General features: G+C 37.5%; 1 protein-coding gene across 6 annotated transcripts in view; it reads left to right on the top strand.

The window, feature by feature from the left end:
• HEATR5B (HEAT repeat containing 5B) overlaps positions 1–19,661 on the top strand; it is a 59,271-nt gene that overhangs the window by 11,092 nt on the left and 28,518 nt on the right. For all 6 annotated transcript variants that reach the window (XM_055726149.1, XM_055726150.1, XM_055726151.1 and 3 more), the window contains 14 exons: positions 636–886; positions 1,328–1,439; positions 2,604–2,756; positions 3,048–3,147; positions 3,864–3,973; positions 4,782–4,945; positions 6,933–7,108; positions 8,377–8,482; positions 10,222–10,412; positions 11,942–12,101; positions 13,861–14,050; positions 15,404–15,573; positions 17,944–18,088; positions 18,929–19,168. In XM_055726149.1, coding sequence (XP_055582124.1) covers positions 636–886; positions 1,328–1,439; positions 2,604–2,756; positions 3,048–3,147; positions 3,864–3,973; positions 4,782–4,945; positions 6,933–7,108; positions 8,377–8,482; positions 10,222–10,412; positions 11,942–12,101; positions 13,861–14,050; positions 15,404–15,573; positions 17,944–18,088; positions 18,929–19,168 — 2,268 coding nt within the window. The remainder of the gene's footprint in view (positions 1–635; positions 887–1,327; positions 1,440–2,603; positions 2,757–3,047; positions 3,148–3,863; positions 3,974–4,781; positions 4,946–6,932; positions 7,109–8,376; positions 8,483–10,221; positions 10,413–11,941; positions 12,102–13,860; positions 14,051–15,403; positions 15,574–17,943; positions 18,089–18,928; positions 19,169–19,661) is intronic.

The following is a 19,661-nucleotide window of genomic DNA, read 5'->3' as shown; positions in this document are numbered from 1 at the left end:
CAGGTAGAAGTTGTTCACTAGTTACAAAGAAAGCAAGAGATAAGGCAGCAGTGGGAGCTTCAGAGTAGGAGTTTGCAAAGTTAGAGATCTGGACGAAGGAAGGTGGTGTGGAAACAAGTTGGACTGAAGAGCTCACGGTTAGAAAGTGGGGTTAGCTAGGCATGGAGGTTCGGAAAGTGTACTAGGTAGTAACGGTGCAAGGGAGACAGCACTGTGTCACAAGTGGAGTACGGCAGTCAGTGACATCTATAGCATGTGCTTGTCTACAACGCAAAGCAAAACCAACAATTAGTCTTACTGTTGCTCTGTTATTGGCAATCTGTAAAAGGTGGGCAGGTTGTAGGAATCGCCTCATCCCGTGTCTGTTCGCCTGTGTAGGGTTAGTGCCTCTTTTCAGTTGTTTGAGTAGTAGAAATCAGTGGTATGGCTCTGGCAGCTCCAGCTTTGCTGGAAAAACCTGATGTGGAGTAATATGTCTGTCTTTCCGTAAAGAAAAGGGCAAAGTCATAAAATTCAAGTACTTTTAATTCTTTTTTAACTTTCATGGTGCCTGTCTAGCATTAATTCAGTTTACTTGTCTGCGTATATTAAAGAGCACATCATAACTTTAAGACTGTAAACTCTCTTTTCTGTAGGTCTGTTGGAGACAGTAACTTCAGTCCTTCTTCATCCCAGCATGGCTGCTCGACTTGCTGCTGCATGGTGCTTGCGGTGTGTGGCCGTGGCATTGCCTTTTCAGTTGACTCCATTTCTAGATAGATGTGCAGAAAGACTCAACAATCTGAAGACCTCCCCTGAGGCTGTTAGTGGCTACAGTTTTGCAATGGCTGCTTTGTTAGGCGGTGTGCATCAGTGTCCCTTAGGTATTCCTCATGCCAAAGGAAAGGTGAGATAATGAGTGTTTCATCTGTGAGTGTATGAAAGATACCTTTTTATCTAGAACTAATAGCTTTGCAAAATCTGTGACATGGTAATGAGTTAAGTTCAATTTCAATAATGCTTTATGCCTAGCAAGAGAGCAATGACCAGAGCGTACATTTGTAGAATTTCAGTCGCAATATTTACCAGGTTTTTTCCTCTTTTTCAAATTTGCATTCTTGTTTGGCATATTAATGTGTAATTGTTGAAAAGAGTATTATTGTCTGTGTTGTCATATGCGAAACACTGATCATCTGCTTGAAATGTAATCTGCATTCATTCTTTATGGAAGGTCAGTTTAAATGATTTGAAAATATCTTCATAGTCTGTAAAGGTGGATGTGTAGCAGTAGCTTGCAGTGGTTTCATTTATATTTTGTAAAAAACATTGGTTTTTGTCATTGCTGCAGATGGTGGTCAGTATTGCTGAGGATTTGTTACGAACTGCTGCACAAAACAGCAGACTCTCCTTGCAGCGGACTCAAGCTGGATGGCTTTTACTTGGAGCACTTATGACTTTAGGTTTGTAAGAATGGTTGCATTTTGTTTTATTTTAATGCTTGTCCAACTTTTCTGATTATCCGCTCTGGCAAATGGTCTCTACATATAATTAGTCCATTATCTAGCACAAGAGTATTTTATACCAAGGGAAACAATGTTAGTGCATTGTATCAGCAGTGTTGTTTATGCTGGGAAGAAGTGAAGTATTAATGTTCATGTAATCTGAAGGATAGCGGAAGAAAGAAAATTTTCTGCTCTGTTTTTGGAAGCCCAGCCTTTAGTCATTCTATGAAAAGGGAAAAATGCCCATAGTCTTCCTTCCTCAGTACTGTGGTACAGCAGAAATGGTCTGTAAATAAAATGTAATTAGTAGTCCAACAAGTTGCATGTGGGTTCTTGATAGGCAACAGTACTGATTAGAAGCGTTACCAGTTTAAAAGGCATTCAGTTGTCTTTTAAAAAAGCCAGCCTCGTGTTCATATCTGCCATCACAGAAATATCAGAAGCTATATTTTGAGAAGTTAGAAGGATAGCCTTGAATTTTGCAGCAATAGTGGGTTTTTTGTTTGGGTATTTTTTTTAACTGGAAAATATGATAAAGTTCTGATGCATTCTGCAGTATTTGGATCTCTTAGCAAATAGCATTTTGTGTTTCATCTTGTTTCTCTAAATTGTCGCTCTTTTTGCCAGCTCATTGTCATGTTTTTCCAAGTGTAGCCTTTTTGGTTGTCCTTCAATGTGTTTTTAATGCTCTTGCGCTGGATCTTCTTGAGCTTTTTCAGAAGTTTTCTTTAAACTTGACCATTAAACTAGTTACCTCATCAGTAACTATCAGTGAGCTTGCCTTCAAAATAGTAATATTAAAAAAAATTAGAAGTCAGAATAAAAAGATAGTAAAAAGACAGTTGGCAGTGGTTACATATATGCATGACAATGTATAGAATTGCCAGTTTCCTATTTTTAGTACAGATATCAACAGACAGACTTACCTATAGTATTTATTTGCTGTACTTTCAACCTAGAAATGAGAAAGGTTTTCCTTTGTTTTTCAGTGTTCAGGTAGGGAGAAAAGTAGAGAAGTGAAATAGGAGAAAAATAGCTTAAAGAGCAAAAGCCTTCATGGCAGCTTTTTCACACAGTTAAATACAGGTTTTTATTATACAGTCACTTTCTTTTTTAACATAGGTCCTTCTGTTGTTCGGTATCATCTGCCTAAGATGTTGCTGCTATGGCGAAATGTGTTTCCACGTTCTCTGAAGGAACTGGAAGCAGAGAAGGCAAGAGGAGATTCTTTTACTTGGCAAGTAACGCTGGAAGGCCGCGCTGGAGCTCTGTGTGGTAAGAATTTCAAACTTGGAGATTACAAGTGTGCAGTAAACCAAAGCAAATATCCCAAGGATTATAGAGAACTCCTGTAACTTCCCTTCTTTCTTTGAAAATGAGTAAGATGTGTCAGATTTTCGTTTATTTGACCTGGTTTTGGCATATAGTTTTATGGGCATGTCACACAATCTCTGAATAATATTTTTAATTGCTGCTTTTTTGATGTTCTCTTAGGATCTGTATCTTGCTCATGCTTTATATTTGTTTGTTTCAATAAAATTTTAATTTAAACTATTTTTTTACTAGCTATGAGAAGTTTTGTTGCTCACTGCCCTGAGCTCCTTACTGAGGATGTGATCAGGAAATTGATGACACCCATAGAATGTGCCATGACAATGATGTCGCAGTAAGTAGGCAGGTTTTGCCCTTTATTCCCTTTTGTCTTTTCCTGGACCTCCAATACTAGAACTAATTTGTTTTTATTCGTATTCTGACCTAGTACTGTTGCTGCTTGTCCGTGTTGGAAAAAAAAATATGAAAAAAATGTTTATGGTCATTAGCTTTGTAAAAGTATTTTATTGCATAGTCTGTGCTGAAGGGCCTGCCGTGGTAACTTTTGTTAGCTGTGTTTTGGATTTTCAGTTCAGTGAGCTTTTGAATTCATGGTTTGCTTATCCTTGTGCAAGAAATGAGAAAACTAAGATACTTGTATAGTAGATGTTAAACAATAAACTCTCCTTGTATGAAATGTACTAATGAAAAGATGTTCAACATTTTACAGAATAGAAGAAAATGCACAGTTTTGGGTTGGGTTTTACGGTTTGCTGTCTCGTCTCCCCCAGTCCGTGTCCCCCCCTACTCCGATTAAAATAGGAGTTGCTTCTGAGGAAGTATGTCTCTGATTTACAGCAGTGTGTGTTTTTTAGGAGAAAAAAAAAAAAAGATGTTTGCTCTGTAGTTACCTCTGAAAATGTACTGATAATTGAGTAACGTTCTCAGAGTAGTTCTCTGAACACTGCTTTCTTGTCTTGGCTAGAGATGTATCTTGTGAAAAGAAATCTGAAAATACTCTTCAGTAACTGTGGTACTTCTGGTTGTCTCTTTTCTCTTTTGATTCTATAGCATTCCGTCAGTAATTAAAGCCCATGGAGCTCATCTCAAAGCTAGTGCAGCTATGGTCCGTTTAAGACTTTATGATATATTGGCTTTGTTACCTCCGAAGACCTATGAAGGTATATAATTTTTTAACAATTTTTATTAAAGTAAAAACTCTACTTACTCCTTTTGATTTATTTTTGATGCTTGCCTTTGAAGCAGATGTAAGATTCAAAGGAGAATACTAGGAATCTCCAAGAGTCTTGTTCTAAATTACTCATCTTCTGTATGTCATCATGACAGTCTAACTACAGAGTATGAATATTGCAAAATATTAGGTTAACACTTGAAGTATAAAAGTTTCAGTCCTGTTTATAGGATTGAGAGATATGGGAAAGTATGGAGATCATGTTCTGAGCTCAAATTTATGTGTTTTGTGTCATTGTTACTTCAAAGATGGACAGCATTATTTCTAAGTATACTCAAAGGGCGGATGTGAGAATGAAGGTTTAGTTTTGGTTTCTGTTTTTGGTTTTCTTTTGTTTTGTTTTTTAAACACGATTTGATCTATTAGACGGTTTTATGCTATTATTATTAAATTGCTGGGCACTGTCACATGATCTGAATGATTAGCTTTTGGGGTTTTGCTTGTTTTTGTTAATTCATTAAATTACATGATCATGTGGATGAGCAAATTTTTGCAAGATCTGGATTGTCATCCTGGAAGGGATGGCTGTCTGTTGGTTTGGAATACTGGTTTGGGAATTGGGAGCCCAGGGTTCTGTTTGAAGCCTTGCTGTCAACTTTAGTCTTGTCAGGTTTACTTCTCTGTTTGCTACCTGTAAAATCGAGGTAATGGTACATGCTTTGATTTGTAACTTCTGATTGCTAGCTGAAAGGTTTTGGATAAGCAGCAATGATTCTTTTTAATGTCCATCCTTTTAGGATCATTTAATGCGCTCCTTCGAGAGCTGGTAGCAGAATTTACTTTGACAGACAACTCTGCTAATACAACCACATCGCTCCTAAGGTCTCTTTGTCATTATGATGATAGTGTTCTTCTTGGCTCTTGGCTGCAGGAAACGGATCATAAGTCAATTGAAGATCAGGTAATAAAAAACTGGAAGAATAATGAATTATCTGCACTGTCTGTGTGATGTGTGTGCAGGGGAAGCCCTCTAAAACTGAAACTTCATGCCTTGTTTTCAGTCTTACTTCAGCAGTGTGTTAGATGTGAGTCCTTCCATCTGCAGTGTAGTGTTTTGATTAAAAACTGCCTATAGCTGAGATACAAATTGCATAACGCTACTCATATGGTTGTGGTTAGTGAAGTAACTTAATTTCTGTAAAACAAAACAACACTCCCTGTGCTGCCCCGCCCTGATCGTCCTAGCCTAGCAGTTGTTCTCTTACTTCCCTTGGTTGAAGTGAAACGGTTGTCAAAATATAAGTATTGCAAACAGTCTTATAGCAAAACAAGATGTAGCTGGTTTTATAGGTGTAGTATGAAATCTCACGTTTCATTTGGAAGCATTGATGCAATTGTGTTGGCATTACAAGGAATTTGGTGCATTTCTAAAAAAGGGTGGGTCTTTGCAACAGGAACTAAAAACTTAAAAAAGGAAACAAGTATTGCTATGGAGGTCTCTCAATAAATTTTTTTCAGATCAACTAGTAAATATTGATCTAGTTACCATTTTTCATATGGCCCTTGGAGAAGGAATGTAGCATAGGAAACAATTTGTTAATGCTAAATGATTTAGGAAACTATCTGGTAATAGCCTTCTCTTTACTTTCCTAATTTGTGAGACTATGAAGGGGCTGGCTGCCTCTTTTCAAGCCTTTTACTCTCATATATTTCACGATGTAATGACATGGGGAGAAAAATAAAAAAAGTTTGTCTGTCTGGGTATATCCACCAATGTATCTCTGTCTTCATAATGCTGTTCTGATTTTTGAATTCTCAGTGAACTGTATTCCCTAGACAACTAGCTTTTCTGAGCATTTGCTGAGCTGTGCCATCATAAACTTTGCAAATTGGCTTCTCGGAAATTTCTTGGTGTAAGAAGGGAGGGGCCGAAAACGCCTGTTCTGCCACAGCCTGTCTAATAATGGCAAGGTTTCTCAGAAGGCAGCTGTCTTGACTGAGCAGATCCAAAAGCCAAGACTGATATCAAGTATGAGAAACCAAGGGGAAACTGTTTCTGAGAAACGATCAGCAGGTCAAAGCAAAAGAAAGGGGTTTATAAACATCCCTCGTTTGTTGTGGTGGACATAGTAGACTTTCAGTGCAGCCTTCAATCCACAGAGCTTTTTGGGACACTGCCCACCCCTGTTTTTTTTTTTTTTTGTTTCTTTTGTTTTTTTTTAAATAAAAGAACCCTTCTAATCTGTAAAACTGTCACTGTTGGTAACTGAAGCCCTGTAGTGCATCACAGGGATTTCTTGTGCTTGGTCATGTTTTATTTTTTAGTGATATGGAGGTCTCGTCAAATGTTTGCTCTGTTTTCTGACCTTTTAAGAAGAATACAGAGCTACTAGATTCTAATTTTGTTTCATGATTGAATAATTAACAAGTTATGAAACTAAGTTTTTCTTCAGAGAGAACAGATAATTGTGTTTCCTGAAAGAATGATGGTTAAGAAGTATTTTCATGATGATAAGATTGTTAATAATTTTAGTACTGTTTCTGAATCTTTCTGTGTAGGGAGTCATTAGAGCCCAAACCGATCGTTTCATGTGCTGTATTGTGACTCAATGCTCAGACACTGAACAAATAACCTTTTTTCTGAAATGTCACTTCATAGTCAGTGATTTAGAAGCTACTATTAGTACCAGAATTCCTCTGCTTTTCTCTGATTTCCATCTCTTACTACCAGGAGTGACAGTTTGTGCATTTTTCCAGCTTTTAACTGCTTTGACCCTCTGGGATTTACTGGCCCTGTAAATGCTAGTGTGTGTATGCATAGGGACACTGCAGTTGCATTCAGGTCTTTGTAAGCTATTTTAAGCTACTGCATACATGTTTTGGTTATCTCTAGTTCCAAATTCTGTGTGCAAAGGTATGTTCAGAGGTACTCATGTGGCATTTTGCAGCTTCAGCCAAACAGTGCATCTGGAAGTGGTGCTTTGGAACATGATCCATCTTCTATTTATTTGCGCATCCCTGCTGGTGAAGCTGTACCTGGTCCCCTTCCTTTAGGAGTATCTGTCATCGATGCATCTGTGGCTCTCTTTGGTGTGGTTTTTCCTCATGTTTCTTACAAACACAGGTCAGTTTATATCAGCATTCCATTTCAGAATCTAATGCCTTGTTCTCTGGATAGTATTATGTTTCAATTTTTGTTTCCTTGAAGTAGGTATCTACTTTGATACCAACTGTCTTTGAATTCAGAGTTCAGTATTTGACCTCTGTGGCTCTGAACATTGTGGCTCAGGATTCCAGGATATGTTTACTCAGCTTAGAAATAAGATGATTTCCTGAGTTTTATCAGTTTTGACGATTAGGGTTCAGAGGTGGAGATTAGATGTTTCTCTCCTCCTACTGCATTTGACAGCAGTAATATCTCTGCAACCAAAATTTCCTGCACAAATATCCACTGCAATTAACTTCAAATCAGCCTTCAAAATGTAGCAGTGGCATCCCTTGAATTCCATCTGTGTTCCATGAATAAGACAATCTGATTTATACTCAACAAATGATTTTCTGCATCATGAAAAAGAGGGAATGGAATTCAGCTTATTTTCCTTTGTGTTCCACATTACCTTTGCAGAGTTTTGGGTTGTCAGGACTACTTTAGTCATTCAGTTTATTCAGCCAATTTGTTACTGAGCACAGAGTGAAAGCAGCTCTAAGATGCATTTCAAAGTAAAATTATCCTTCAGTGCAATCCAGATGGGAGCAGTTTTTTCCTAGCAGTCAGTCTCAGTGTGCAGTGAGCGCAGGATAGATTTGAGGCCAGCTTGCAGTAATTCAGCTTAATCTATATCTGTTGTTGGCTATGGAAGGATTTGGCTGCGGAACTGCCGAGTAGTTGAGAATACAGAGTATTCATTATACTTCTGTTCTTGGTATCCTCTAGGAAGTACTCCTGCTCCCAGTAACACATTCTGGCATGGTTACATGGGGGGAAAATGGAGGTTAAATTGGGAAAACAGTAGGAAAAATAATAGGAATATAGAGGGTAACACTATTTTGAATGCTAACAGAGAGGCAACATTTTTCTGCACTTATGCTCATAGCTTTCTAGTTATACAGCCAAATGTATCTGAAGATTCACTTCCTCTTGGTGGTGTTTTCTTCAAAAGGAATAATAAACATTTGTGGATGAGCTAAAAGAACCAGCAGAGGGACATTCAGAATAACTCTGCCCTTTCTACCTAAAGTGAATACCTTCTGCAGCCCCTGAAGCATACATTCCATAAATTCTGTGACTGAGTTTAAAACGACCTTTTGTTGTGTGTGGGTTTTTTGCCAGATGTGTGTTAGTTTGTGTTTTGCAATGATATCACTTAAATTATATCCTTTCCTTTCTTTTAGATTACAGATGTTGGATCACTTTGCTGAATGTGTCAAACAGGCTAAAGGTGTTCGCCAGCAAGCTGTGCAGCTAAATATCTTTACTGCTGTTCTTAGTGCCTTGAAGGTAAAACTTGTAAACTTACAATGGATGCCACAGTTCAGCAGCTTGGTTCATCGATTTGTATTTCATAGAAAGTTAGAAGAACCTTACTAAAGTTACCACTTCAGCATTCAAAAGTTTGAAAATACCAAAATTGAAATTTTTCAGATCTTAGTGTGAGGTCTTGCCTGCATGTGTCAGTACAGAGAACAGATGAATCGGCATTCTATAGTATACAGACTGTCTTTTTTTCTTTTTCAATTCTGTAATTTTATTTGCAGTGTACTTACGGGTTTAAGTACTTTGTCCCATGTACTCAAAAATCCCCTCATGTCAGAGAGTATTGTGCAGATGAGGCTCATGGAAATAAAAATAGATGTGGGTTTCCATTTTGGAGGTCTTAATTTTTTCTTCTTAAAACTCCATACTGCTGCATAGAATTCTAGATGCTTATCTCCAGTCCCACTGACTTCAGTTACAGCTCTGTGTTCTCCATCTACACTTGGAAATCCGAACTCATGCTGTCAAGTCAGGAAGCGACACCAAGTCACGAATAATATTCCTGAGAAATACTTGGTTTCAGTGACTTGCATTGCCTCGAGGCTTTGTGGGACAGTGTCTTAGAGCATAGGATTTTCTTTCTACTAGTCAAATTTCTTGAGGCATTTCTAGTTTTGTCACTGTTTCATGTACTGTCCCGTTCATGAGTCTTTTGGACAACATCTGTCATTGTCATCCTTCTTCATCTTCAGGGCACCATTAAGTCCTCTGTGCTGAGGAAGCTACGCTTCTAGAAGTGCCAGCCTGCAATTAAAGATCGGATGATTTTCTTCCTGTCTGAATTTTGCCATAAAAATACTGGCTGCCTAGTTTAAGCTAATTATTACTGGGGTTCTTTGTCCTTGGTTGATAGGCAAAATACATTGGCAAAACAGCACCTTTCTTCCTTGCTTTGTTCTTAGAAATGTGAACCACATTGCTACAAGTTGAAAAGTAGATTCTGAGGTAGATGCCTGGAATGTCCTGTGTCATGCCAAATGGCCAAAGAATTGTCAAAATTGAGCTGAAACAAGGATTTCAGAACAGGAAATGAGAATCTGTGGTAGAGCCATCAACTTCTTCCTCTATAATACATGCCGTGTTTGTACTTCACGTGTGTTTAATTATTTTTCCCAAAGTAAAAGACTTCTTGAAATCTGTAGTGAAAGGTGATGTACTGTTAATGACATGTGGGAACCAAGGAAGCTGTAGGAGCAGTTTAGTGTTACTGTTCTGTAGAATGTTCATGGAACAGGCTGTATAAACGTTTGCAAAGATGTGATTATTAAGGAAAAAAATACTTTAACAAGAATGTCTTTGATTTAAGTGATTCTTGCAGAAACATAACTGAGCTGGGGTTTTTCTGTCTGACAGAAAGAGATGTTGCAGTTTGGTTTTAAAGCTTCTCTTTTTTTTTCCTAGGGTATCTGTGTAAAGTTAGCTCAGATTCAGTAGCACTAGGGTGCATATAGCCCTGTAATGCATTTGATTAAAAAAGACTGGTGCAAGAGCTCTTTCTGTGTGTGAAATAGGTAGAGTGTTGGCAAATGTAAGACTAAGTGTATTGTTGATTCTGTGTTTTAATGTTTTCAACCAGTCTATTTTAGGATAAATAATTGAAAAAAATAAAGTGCATAATTTTTATTTGAGAATCTCAAGTACAGCAAAACTGCTCTTATATTTTCCTTTTCTCCCCTGATTTGGAATGTTTTTTTTTCATGTAGGGTTTAGCTGAAAATAAAAGCACATTAGGACCAGAAGAAGTCCGCAAATCTGCTCTGACGCTGGTCATGGGTGCCCTCGATAATCCTAACCCGATTCTGAGATGTGCAGCAGGTGAAGCTCTCGGCAGAATGGCTCAAGTGGTTGGAGAAGCCTCTTTCATTGCTAGAATGGCTCAGTACAGTTTTGATAAGTAAGTTGGTTTTGATTCAGAAAAGGGAATAAAAATACAATTTAACGTGGTTTGGAAGATTCCTCTACTAAATACCATATTGGTTATTCTCTTCATGCTTTGATTGCAATGATTGTGTAGATCTAACAGATCCTCAGATCTTCTCTTTTTGATTTAGTTCACATGATTCTTCCAGGAATAAAAGCTGAGTTGTTAAACTACTTGGGGTGTGAAATGATACCAAAGAATAGTTTTTGATGGGTTACTTCAAGATGACTAAACTGCTTCAGGTGGATAAAAGCAGTTTACACCAAGTATGTCTGTAATATGAATTGTGTGATAGGGGTTCTGTTTCATCAAAACATCCTCTTTACATATTGATTTATCTACTGGCCCATAATTTTTTTCCATATTCTGTTAATCTTAGGTCTGTAGAAAGATGACTGGTAGATGTACAAGACAGTATGTTTTCCAGTTTTTGGCTTAAATTTAAGACATCAGCCTATCTGTCAATCAGAATGCACCTGTCTCAGGGCTGCAGCCCATGTTTTTGGCTGGCCAAGCTGCACGCACATAGCTTCGGTCCCACTCTCCTACCTCTGGGTAATTCAGATTTTCCCATCATTTCATCTTGTAATAAAGTACATAATCTTTCCTGTCTTTCCTTGGATTTCTATTACTGGGATTATTTCCATAGTTTCTCATGTAGGATCTGAGTTGTTAATGTTGCCGGTCTGTTGACACTGTCAGGTAAATTTGAGATTTGCATCTACTTTTTTGTTCACTTGTGGCTAAGAGCATGCTTGCCTTTCAGATGCAGACAAGCACGAAAAAAATATCTTTGTTCCAATTAAGATATCCTTCTTTTCTGTCTTTTTCCCACTCCCTGAGAAATTTTTAATTAAAAAGTTACGTATGTAATGTGCATTCGGAATCAGAAGTATTGTGGAAAATGCTCAACAAGTCACTGCTTCATACAACTAGGTCAAGCAGAATACTATTCATTCTGGTTTAGTTTCATTAGTAAAGCACTATTTAAAAAGCAAAATTATTGTAAGAGTCATAGAACTCAACTGTAGAAGGAAACAGCTGTATTAAAAATTTACTCAGTTGACTTTGCAGTGGAAGATGTAGCTGTGGAGTACTTTGTAATTTCTCAATATATGTTGCTATTTTTCCATTCTTGATTCCTTTTCACTGCAGGGGTCTGATTCTTAAATTAGTCTGCTGTGAAACATTGGTAAACACTAGATGTTTTTCCTATATTCTTTCACTTCCAAAACTCTTCTTTATCTAAAATGTCAAGTTCTGACTAGGAAGAAAAAAATTACAATTAAAATATCTTTTTTTTTTTTTCACTTGCCTTATATGTTATCAATCTTGATAGCAATATAGATTAAGTACATTGGTTTTGCTTTTGTTGTTAAGGCTTCTAAAGATCTTGTAAGATGGCTTGCAAAATTCTGGTTTTGCACTGTTCTGGTACTTGAAGGGTTCTTTGTTACAAAGTTAGTGAATAACATTATTTCATTTTATTTAAACTTTGATAGGTTAAAATCTGCTCGAGATGTTGTATCAAGAACGGGCCATTCTTTGGCTCTGGGCTGTCTCCATCGATACGTTGGTGGGATAGGTTCTGGACAGCATCTGAAAACTAGTGTCAGTATTCTCTTGGCTTTGGCACAAGATGGAACCTCACCTGAAGTCCAGGTAAAAAACGCAATCAACACAGAACTACTTTAAAATGTTCAGTATTAAAACTAAATTATCTGTTCAGATGTTCTTTAATAGAGATTGTCACGTGTAAGCCAAATCATATGACTGTAGCTCGTGCCAGGGAGTGTGACGCAAGCAGAACTTTCCTTATAAATTCTTACAGTACAAAATCCCAAATACGTGCTGCATGCTGCAATTAAAATGTAATCTTACTGTCAGGGAGGTGGTTGCAAGTGGTCCTGTTAATTCAGTGACTATACAGAATCATACTACCACCTTGATTTAAATTGTTAACTTGAGAGAACAGGTACTAGCGTATCTTCTTACTACTTTTCATCAGAGCAATACAAAAAATAAATCAAAATACTCAAGCTTATCACTTGGGAACACAAGCCTGGTTTTGTTTGGAGAGAATGTTTAAAAGATTATAAATACAATTTAAAATCTCTTTCAGATTTCCTTAATTTAAGGTAAGACAAAATTCAGGTTGCATACATAAATTCTTCATGTATGAGTACGCAATTCTGAGGCATAAAATTGTGTACGGTTCATTTAAAAAACAAAATGGAAAGGGTTACTGCTTTATGAAAAAAATATGTGAAGTATAAAGGGGAAGCCCAGGTGAAACTTGCATGCCTACCTTATCTTCTGTTGAGAGTATGACACCAGACCACCATGAAAAGCTAAACTTTTAAACCTCGTCCCTCACTGGATCAGTGTGGATACAGAGAAACTGTATGGGAATACAAGCAATCGAAATTTGCAAGAATGAAAGGATAAGCTGTAAGGTGCTACCATGTGGTTAGGACTGTAGAAATAGTTACGTGATTGCTAGTGCTTATGGGGTTTGGGTTGCATCAGAGCGGATTTAAAAGCAGCAGTCTTAAAGGCAGGTTTTCTAACTCATTCCTAAGAGTCTGGCTTTGTAGCTGTAATGTTCTTTTAACTTAGTCTTTTCACACAATTGCATCACATATTTAATGGAAAAAAATTCTGAAATTAGATCATTTAGTAGCACGTTATGGAGAGATAGCTGATGCAGGTCTGTTGGGAATTTATTTCCTGTGAAGTATCAGTGACCAAAAAGACTGTCCACTCACTTCCTGCTTTGACAATTGCAATAAATTATTTTGCTCTTCTGTTATTTACTAATCTTGCAACTGAAATAGTTTGATCTTTCACCTTTTTTTTTTCCTTATCCGATAGTATGCTGACATAGTGAACAGCATTGCTTTCTTCTCTTGCACCCTCTAATAAGAAAATTAATTAGGAAATGCTTGTGAACCTTTCAACTTGACATCAAAATCAGTTTCTACTGGAATGTCAAAGGCACTCCCCACTAAGAACTTTGTCAACAACTGTTTCAGGCTCTACATCTAGTTTTACAGTGGAATGATTCTTTCTTCCTCCTGTCTTAAGAGTTACTCTTCTTTTTTCCTGTTTTTTAAAGTGGGTGTGCCATTTCATTTTTTATTTTTCTTCTCAAAGTGCTTAACCATTTTTTTGCACAGATTCTTAATCATTTTAATCTCTGTTATCCCCCAAACTGCTGATAGCCAAAGAGTGTGCTAGAGATATTTAAACTCCCAGATGATTGCTTGAGATCCTGAGAGCTTTGAAACACTTCTGGAGTCAGAGTAGCTAACTAGAAATGTTTAAGCAAGGACATACAGAGCTAGGTTCAGTCTGCATACAAAATTGTTTAAATTTCCTAAATGTATTACTGAAAAACACTCCTTTGTTTTTTTGATAGACCTGGTCTCTCCATTCACTTGCCTTGATAGTAGATTCTAGTGGACCAATGTACCGTGGATATGTGGAGCCAACGCTTTCTCTAGTTCTTACTCTGCTCTTAACTGTTCCACCATCACATACAGAAGTACATCAATGCTTAGGCCGATGTCTTGGAGCTATAATAACTACTGTTGGGCCTGAGCTGCAAGGTTAGTGGGAATTTGAAAAAACAAACCAGACAACTCTAACTTGTATAAAGATAACAAATTGCAATCTTAAATGAAAGAAAATAAATTTGTTTGTTGTAGTTGCAGGTGGAGCAGGGGGCAATGTTGACAAATTCAGTTACAGTCCTGCAGGCGACCTCGCTTATGATCCTTCTTGACTGCTTGGTGCTTTTTTGACTGCAGTTTAAGATTTGTATAAAGAAGTTGCAGTGATGTATGGTGTTCTGGCTAATGGTGAATTTGCATGGTAGATAAAGGATGAAAAACACCCTTGCTGCATATTTTGCTATGTATATTTTTGTGGTGGGCAGAGGCAAGATTTTTTCCTCCATTTTTTCAATACCTGTTGATTTTATTTTTAACTGATGGCAAGAGCTCAAGTTTGACATAATTGATAATATTGTGAAACTATAACTCATTCTATTTGTTCTTGGTATTCTTAATCACTGTACCTTACTGTAGAGAATAAGATCTTGTCATGCCAAATACTGTGTCTGAAATTCTGTGTCTCAGCAGAAACACAAATTGTGACTTTGTCTTACTGGGAAGGAATATGTATAGGATCATCTTTGCTGCAGTGCCAGAGAGCCAGCCAATAGTGAAATTTTAACTCTAAATAACTGGACTTAAATTTCTAGTTATGAAAAATTTCTAGATGGTTTAATTGAACTTATGTATCTGCTTGCTGTGTGTTAACATTTTGATCTGGAGTATCATTAACTTTTAAAATAACAGTGTACATAGAATGTCTTCTGAAAATTAGATTCTTCTATAATTCAAGATTTCTTTTTATAAACCTGATGCAGGTTAATTCTTAAAATACAGGATGGAATTATTTTTCAAATTAAATACTGTTCTTTTGAATGCTTGTCCTATTAAAGCAGTGCAGCTCATCTAATGGAGCTAAATAAAATCACCTGTATACATGTGTGCTTGCTTAAGTATTACCTGACATTTTAGGAGGTGGTTCAGTGCATGAAAGTTGCCCATGTGTATAGAATGAAAGAGACTTTCAGAATTTAAATTGAGATATTTTACTGTTTTCATGTGCTGGGAAGATAATCTTAAAATATTTCTGACCGAAGATCAGAATTGATCCAAAACTTCATTTGGACAGGACATGGTTTAACTGAGCTAAAAAAAGAGGTATTGAAACACTCTGTAGTGTTTCTGTGAAGTTGTGTAGATACTAATGTGCGGAATTAAAATTCAGAAAAGATGCATGTTAATCTGTGAACTTTGAAGCATTAAAAATTCTTGTTTCTCAAAGGTTTAAAGTCTACAGTTGTCATACAAAAATTTTGCTCTGTTAAGGATATTGTATTACATCATTAGGTAATGGAGCTACAATTTCAACAATTCGTTCTTCCTGTTTGGTGGGATGTGCAATCACACAAGATCATTCAGACTCGCTTGTTCAGGCAGCTGCCATATCCTGTCTGCAGCAGCTTCATATGTTTGCGCCACGGCATGTCAACCTGTCCAGTCTGGTTCCCAGTCTTTGTGTGAGTATAAAATGCATCCTTTTTGTCCCTCAAAGTTTCACGTATGCGCTTAGCAGAGGACAGAAGTATTTAGCAAGATGTCAAAGATGTAATATGTATATGTAATAAGCAAATATGTAATAAGCAAGTCAGATTTGCAAAAACACTGGAGGGCAAGAAAAGGATGTCTGTCCCCAAGCCATTTTAGATGTTTTCAGAATGCTGCCCAAATTGAAGTCATAGGGTCAGATTCTCTTTCACCCTAGACAGCACAAGATTGCAAGCATTTATATATAAACTGACTGAGTAAAAAGATGTTGAATGCTCTGTTCTCTCCAACTGATTGCACACACAGAGAGGAGTGAGTGAGTTGGGGAAAGGTAGGAGATTTTGGATTTATTTTACCACTGTCAGCATAGTAGATGCTGACATTCAAATTCTTGTGCTGCTGCTGTTAGCATTGCTTTTTCCCTCCATTAGTGTCCTGTCAGCAAATCCTGGCTTAAGCCTGGAAGTGAGGCAGAGGCTAGAACCCAAACATGCCAAATATGACTATAAGAGGAAAGGTGTTGTGTGTGGGTGTGCATTTTGGTGGGTTTTTGTTTGTTTTTTCTCTATTTTTACCATTACTGTTTTTTAACCAGTAATGGTTCAGCAGTCCAATACTGAGAAATTTGAAAAGCTTCTGCCTAATGTCTGTTGGATGTTTTTCAAAGTTCTTTCTGTCATTCTTTGTGGAATTGGTGGTTCTGTGTTACCTGAAGGAGTGCGATCCCGTTTACATCAACACTGGACCTTTTTCTTAGTCTGCCATCCAGACTTCTCTTAGGGCGTCCCCTTGTCATTGTCACGTGCTTCCCCCCCTCACACTGACCCCTGCAGCAGTCCTGGGAGTGCAGTGTGTTCCCAGAGCTGTCTCACAAAATTTTGCATTAAAAGGGTGTAACGTACTCAAAAGTCGATAGGCCCTTCTGTATGAATACTGTGTGCAACATGACGAACAATCCCTGCAGCCGTTTACTCTGTAAGTACCAGTGGATAATAGTACAGACAAGGAAGTCCTTGCGGGAGTGACTAGCGTGGTTTTGAAAACTTTTCCCAGGGTTTTCTGCTGCCTCTTTCCTGTACCTTTACGGTCCTCTGCTAAACAAAAACTATTTTCCTTGCCTTTTCTCATATTCCTTACTTCCAAGTCATACTTAGTTTAACAAGGTTTCCTCTGAATTGTCTTCTGTGTTTCTTTATGCTGCAAATGCATAGGTATGTAGGCAAGGTCTGCCTTACCTGCCCCATTAGCAAACTCTATTGCTTTCTAACTCACTTTGGAGTGGAATTAATGCCAGGTATCAAAATTAAACCACACAGTTTGCACAATGTAGTTTCATTTCTTCTTCCTACATTGGCTTCATAACCACTAGTTGTTGGTTTTGTACTTAGAACAGGGAATACTCTTTCCATTAATTAAATCCTGCAAATGTTCTGTGTTTTAGTTCCATTAGAACAACCTCAGTGTGATATTTAGAGGTTCTTTTAAAGTCCGCTTGTTTTTTCAGGACTAAAATCTTGTATATTTATACGTGGAATAAAGATCTACTGTTAAAATGCTTTATAAACTATACAAACCTTTCATTTAGAAAAGCAATTTCCATCCACATAATAACCTAATACCGAGAAAGCAAATGTGTATTTGGTTTATTAAAAACAAATTCCCCAGGGTAAATAAAGAATCGGAGTTTCTTAAAGAGCACTCTTCATCTCTTCCAATATGGAAAAACATAGAGTTCTCTGTGCAGTTACTTCCTCTCAGGAAAATAGGGACCATGCACAATTCTTCTATAAGAAAAATATTTGCTTGTACTTGAGGTGTTTCAAAAGGAATTCAAAGCCAGTGTTGGTTAGCAAAGAAATCTGAAGCTGTCTTATTGAGAGGCAGTTATAAAAACTTACTCTATAAATTCTGTTCCAAGTTGGAAATAAAAGTTTTTATGATAGCTGTGATGTGTGTTGCAACTGATGATGGCTTTTTGTTTGAAAGAATGAGATTTACAGCTATGGCAGAGTATAAGGTTGAGTAGTACTGAAGAGTGTAACAGATTGGGAAGTATAATTACTCTAAATCACACTGGCACAGTAGTTCCAATATTTAAGCTCTTATCTCTTTAACCAGATAACAACTGTCAGCTCTGTATATGTCAGCTTTATTTTATATTTATACATTATAAAAAAGTGCTTACTTGTGAACTTTCAAGATCTTGTAAAGAGCTTGGTACACAGCATCTCACACACATGGGCATATAATTGAAAAGTAGAATGCTGTTAATCCTTAGCAGCGCTGATTTATTGATACGGGGGTGCAGCAGCTCACTCACCTGTCATGGTACTGATTTTTAGGTTCATTTGTGCAGCTCCCACTTGCTGCTTCGCCGGGCTGCAGTTGCATGTTTACGACAACTTGCTCAGAGGGAAGCAGCAGAAGTATGTGAATATGCCATGAGCTTAGCGAGAAATGCTGGAGACAAAGAGAACAGTGGCATCAGTAAGTTATTTCTTTCATGTGGCCTTTTTGTAACAGTTGAGTGCACATATGGCTGTGTATGTGTGGTTTGCCTTCAGACCCCAACAATCCCTGCCCCCCAACAACAGAAAAAAAACCCTAAAACTGTCCCTTCCAGCTCCAATAACTTCTGGCCACACCACTGCTTACGTCTTGAATTTCACTTAGAATTTAACTTTTTGTAAAGTTCAGACTTAAACTTTTTTGTCTCATTAAGAGTGGCAATCAAATAGGGAACTCAGTGGAAACATTTTACAGTTTTTCTGGTGTTTTAGGTCTTGCTCTTTTGAAAATTAACTTAATTGTATGCTGTTTGATTGAGATACCTGGTTGTGTATTCTGTTGGTAGCATGTCTGCAAAGCCTGTGGACTTTGCTGGTTGGTTCAATTCGTGCACATACCGTTTTGTTCTGAAAACAGGAGGCTCAACAGTGGTGGTCAGCACAGTCTTCACACAAATATAAAATTATGAGCTTACTGATACTCAATCACATCAGTTAAGACTGTCTCTGGAAAGATTCTTTAGAGTCCAATACTATTAAGGGTTTTTATAAACTCATGGGGTGTATATACCTTGAAGAGAGAGAGATTGGAGGGGAGGGAGTAGTAGTACTAGGGGGTGTTATTTGCCTTGCAGGAAATAAATTAATTGCTGCATTAAAATCGTTCTAGTGTTAATTCAGAAGAAATTGGTAACGATTTGGTGTATCACGGCCTGAACTATACACACGCAAATATGCAATGTTCAATTCTAGTCTGTTATTCCTAATTTTAAAACTGAGCTCCTGATTTCAGAAGAGATTTCTCATTATGATTTTGCAGATACTAATCCTTTTGCACCAGGAGCTGGTGCTCGACGAGATGCTCATTCCCGACATCAGGGGGTTAATATAACAGAGACAGGCCTCGAAGGTGTTCTTTTTGGAATGTTGGATCGGGAGACTGATCGGAAGTTGTGCTCAGACATACACGATACTCTGGGACATATGCTTTCATCGCTGGCAGTAGAAAACCTTTCTCACTGGCTAATGCTTTGTAAGGATGTCCTTGCAGCTTCCAGCGGTAAGAGTTCTGTGGTGTTCACATAAGCAACAGTACGTCCTTAGTATTAACGTCTTCTGCCAATATTTGTTTGGAGCTTGTCTAATTCTAATTAAGACATAACTTCTATTGTATATCAAACTTTGATTATAGTACTCTAAAACTTCCTTAGAAAGAAGAAATCATCAGTGTTATATGAAGATTTAGAATATCACTTTTAAGATTAAAAAGTTAGCTGCCTTCAAGTAGGATTTCCAGCAGAGCAGCAGTGTGATTATTACTCTGACTTTTCAATATCTTGGTGAAAGCAGACATATAGTCTTTTCACCCTTTAAACATCAGGATGGTACAGAAAGAAGAGTGTTGTACATACTCTGAGCCTTCTTTTATGAGATTTTTGAGTTACTGATGTGATGAAACTTTTGCTTGTTGTTCAGCTTTGCAGGGTGGCTTGTGCAGATCTTGTCCTCTGAGACCTTACTTCTGTTTTTCAGCTTGTAGGATGGTGTGATGC

Source organism: Falco cherrug, chromosome 13, assembly GCF_023634085.1.
Source record: "Falco cherrug isolate bFalChe1 chromosome 13, bFalChe1.pri, whole genome shotgun sequence".
NCBI classification, from domain to species: Eukaryota; Metazoa; Chordata; class Aves; order Falconiformes; family Falconidae; genus Falco; species Falco cherrug.
This window is presented reverse-complemented; position numbering and strand designations above follow the sequence as displayed.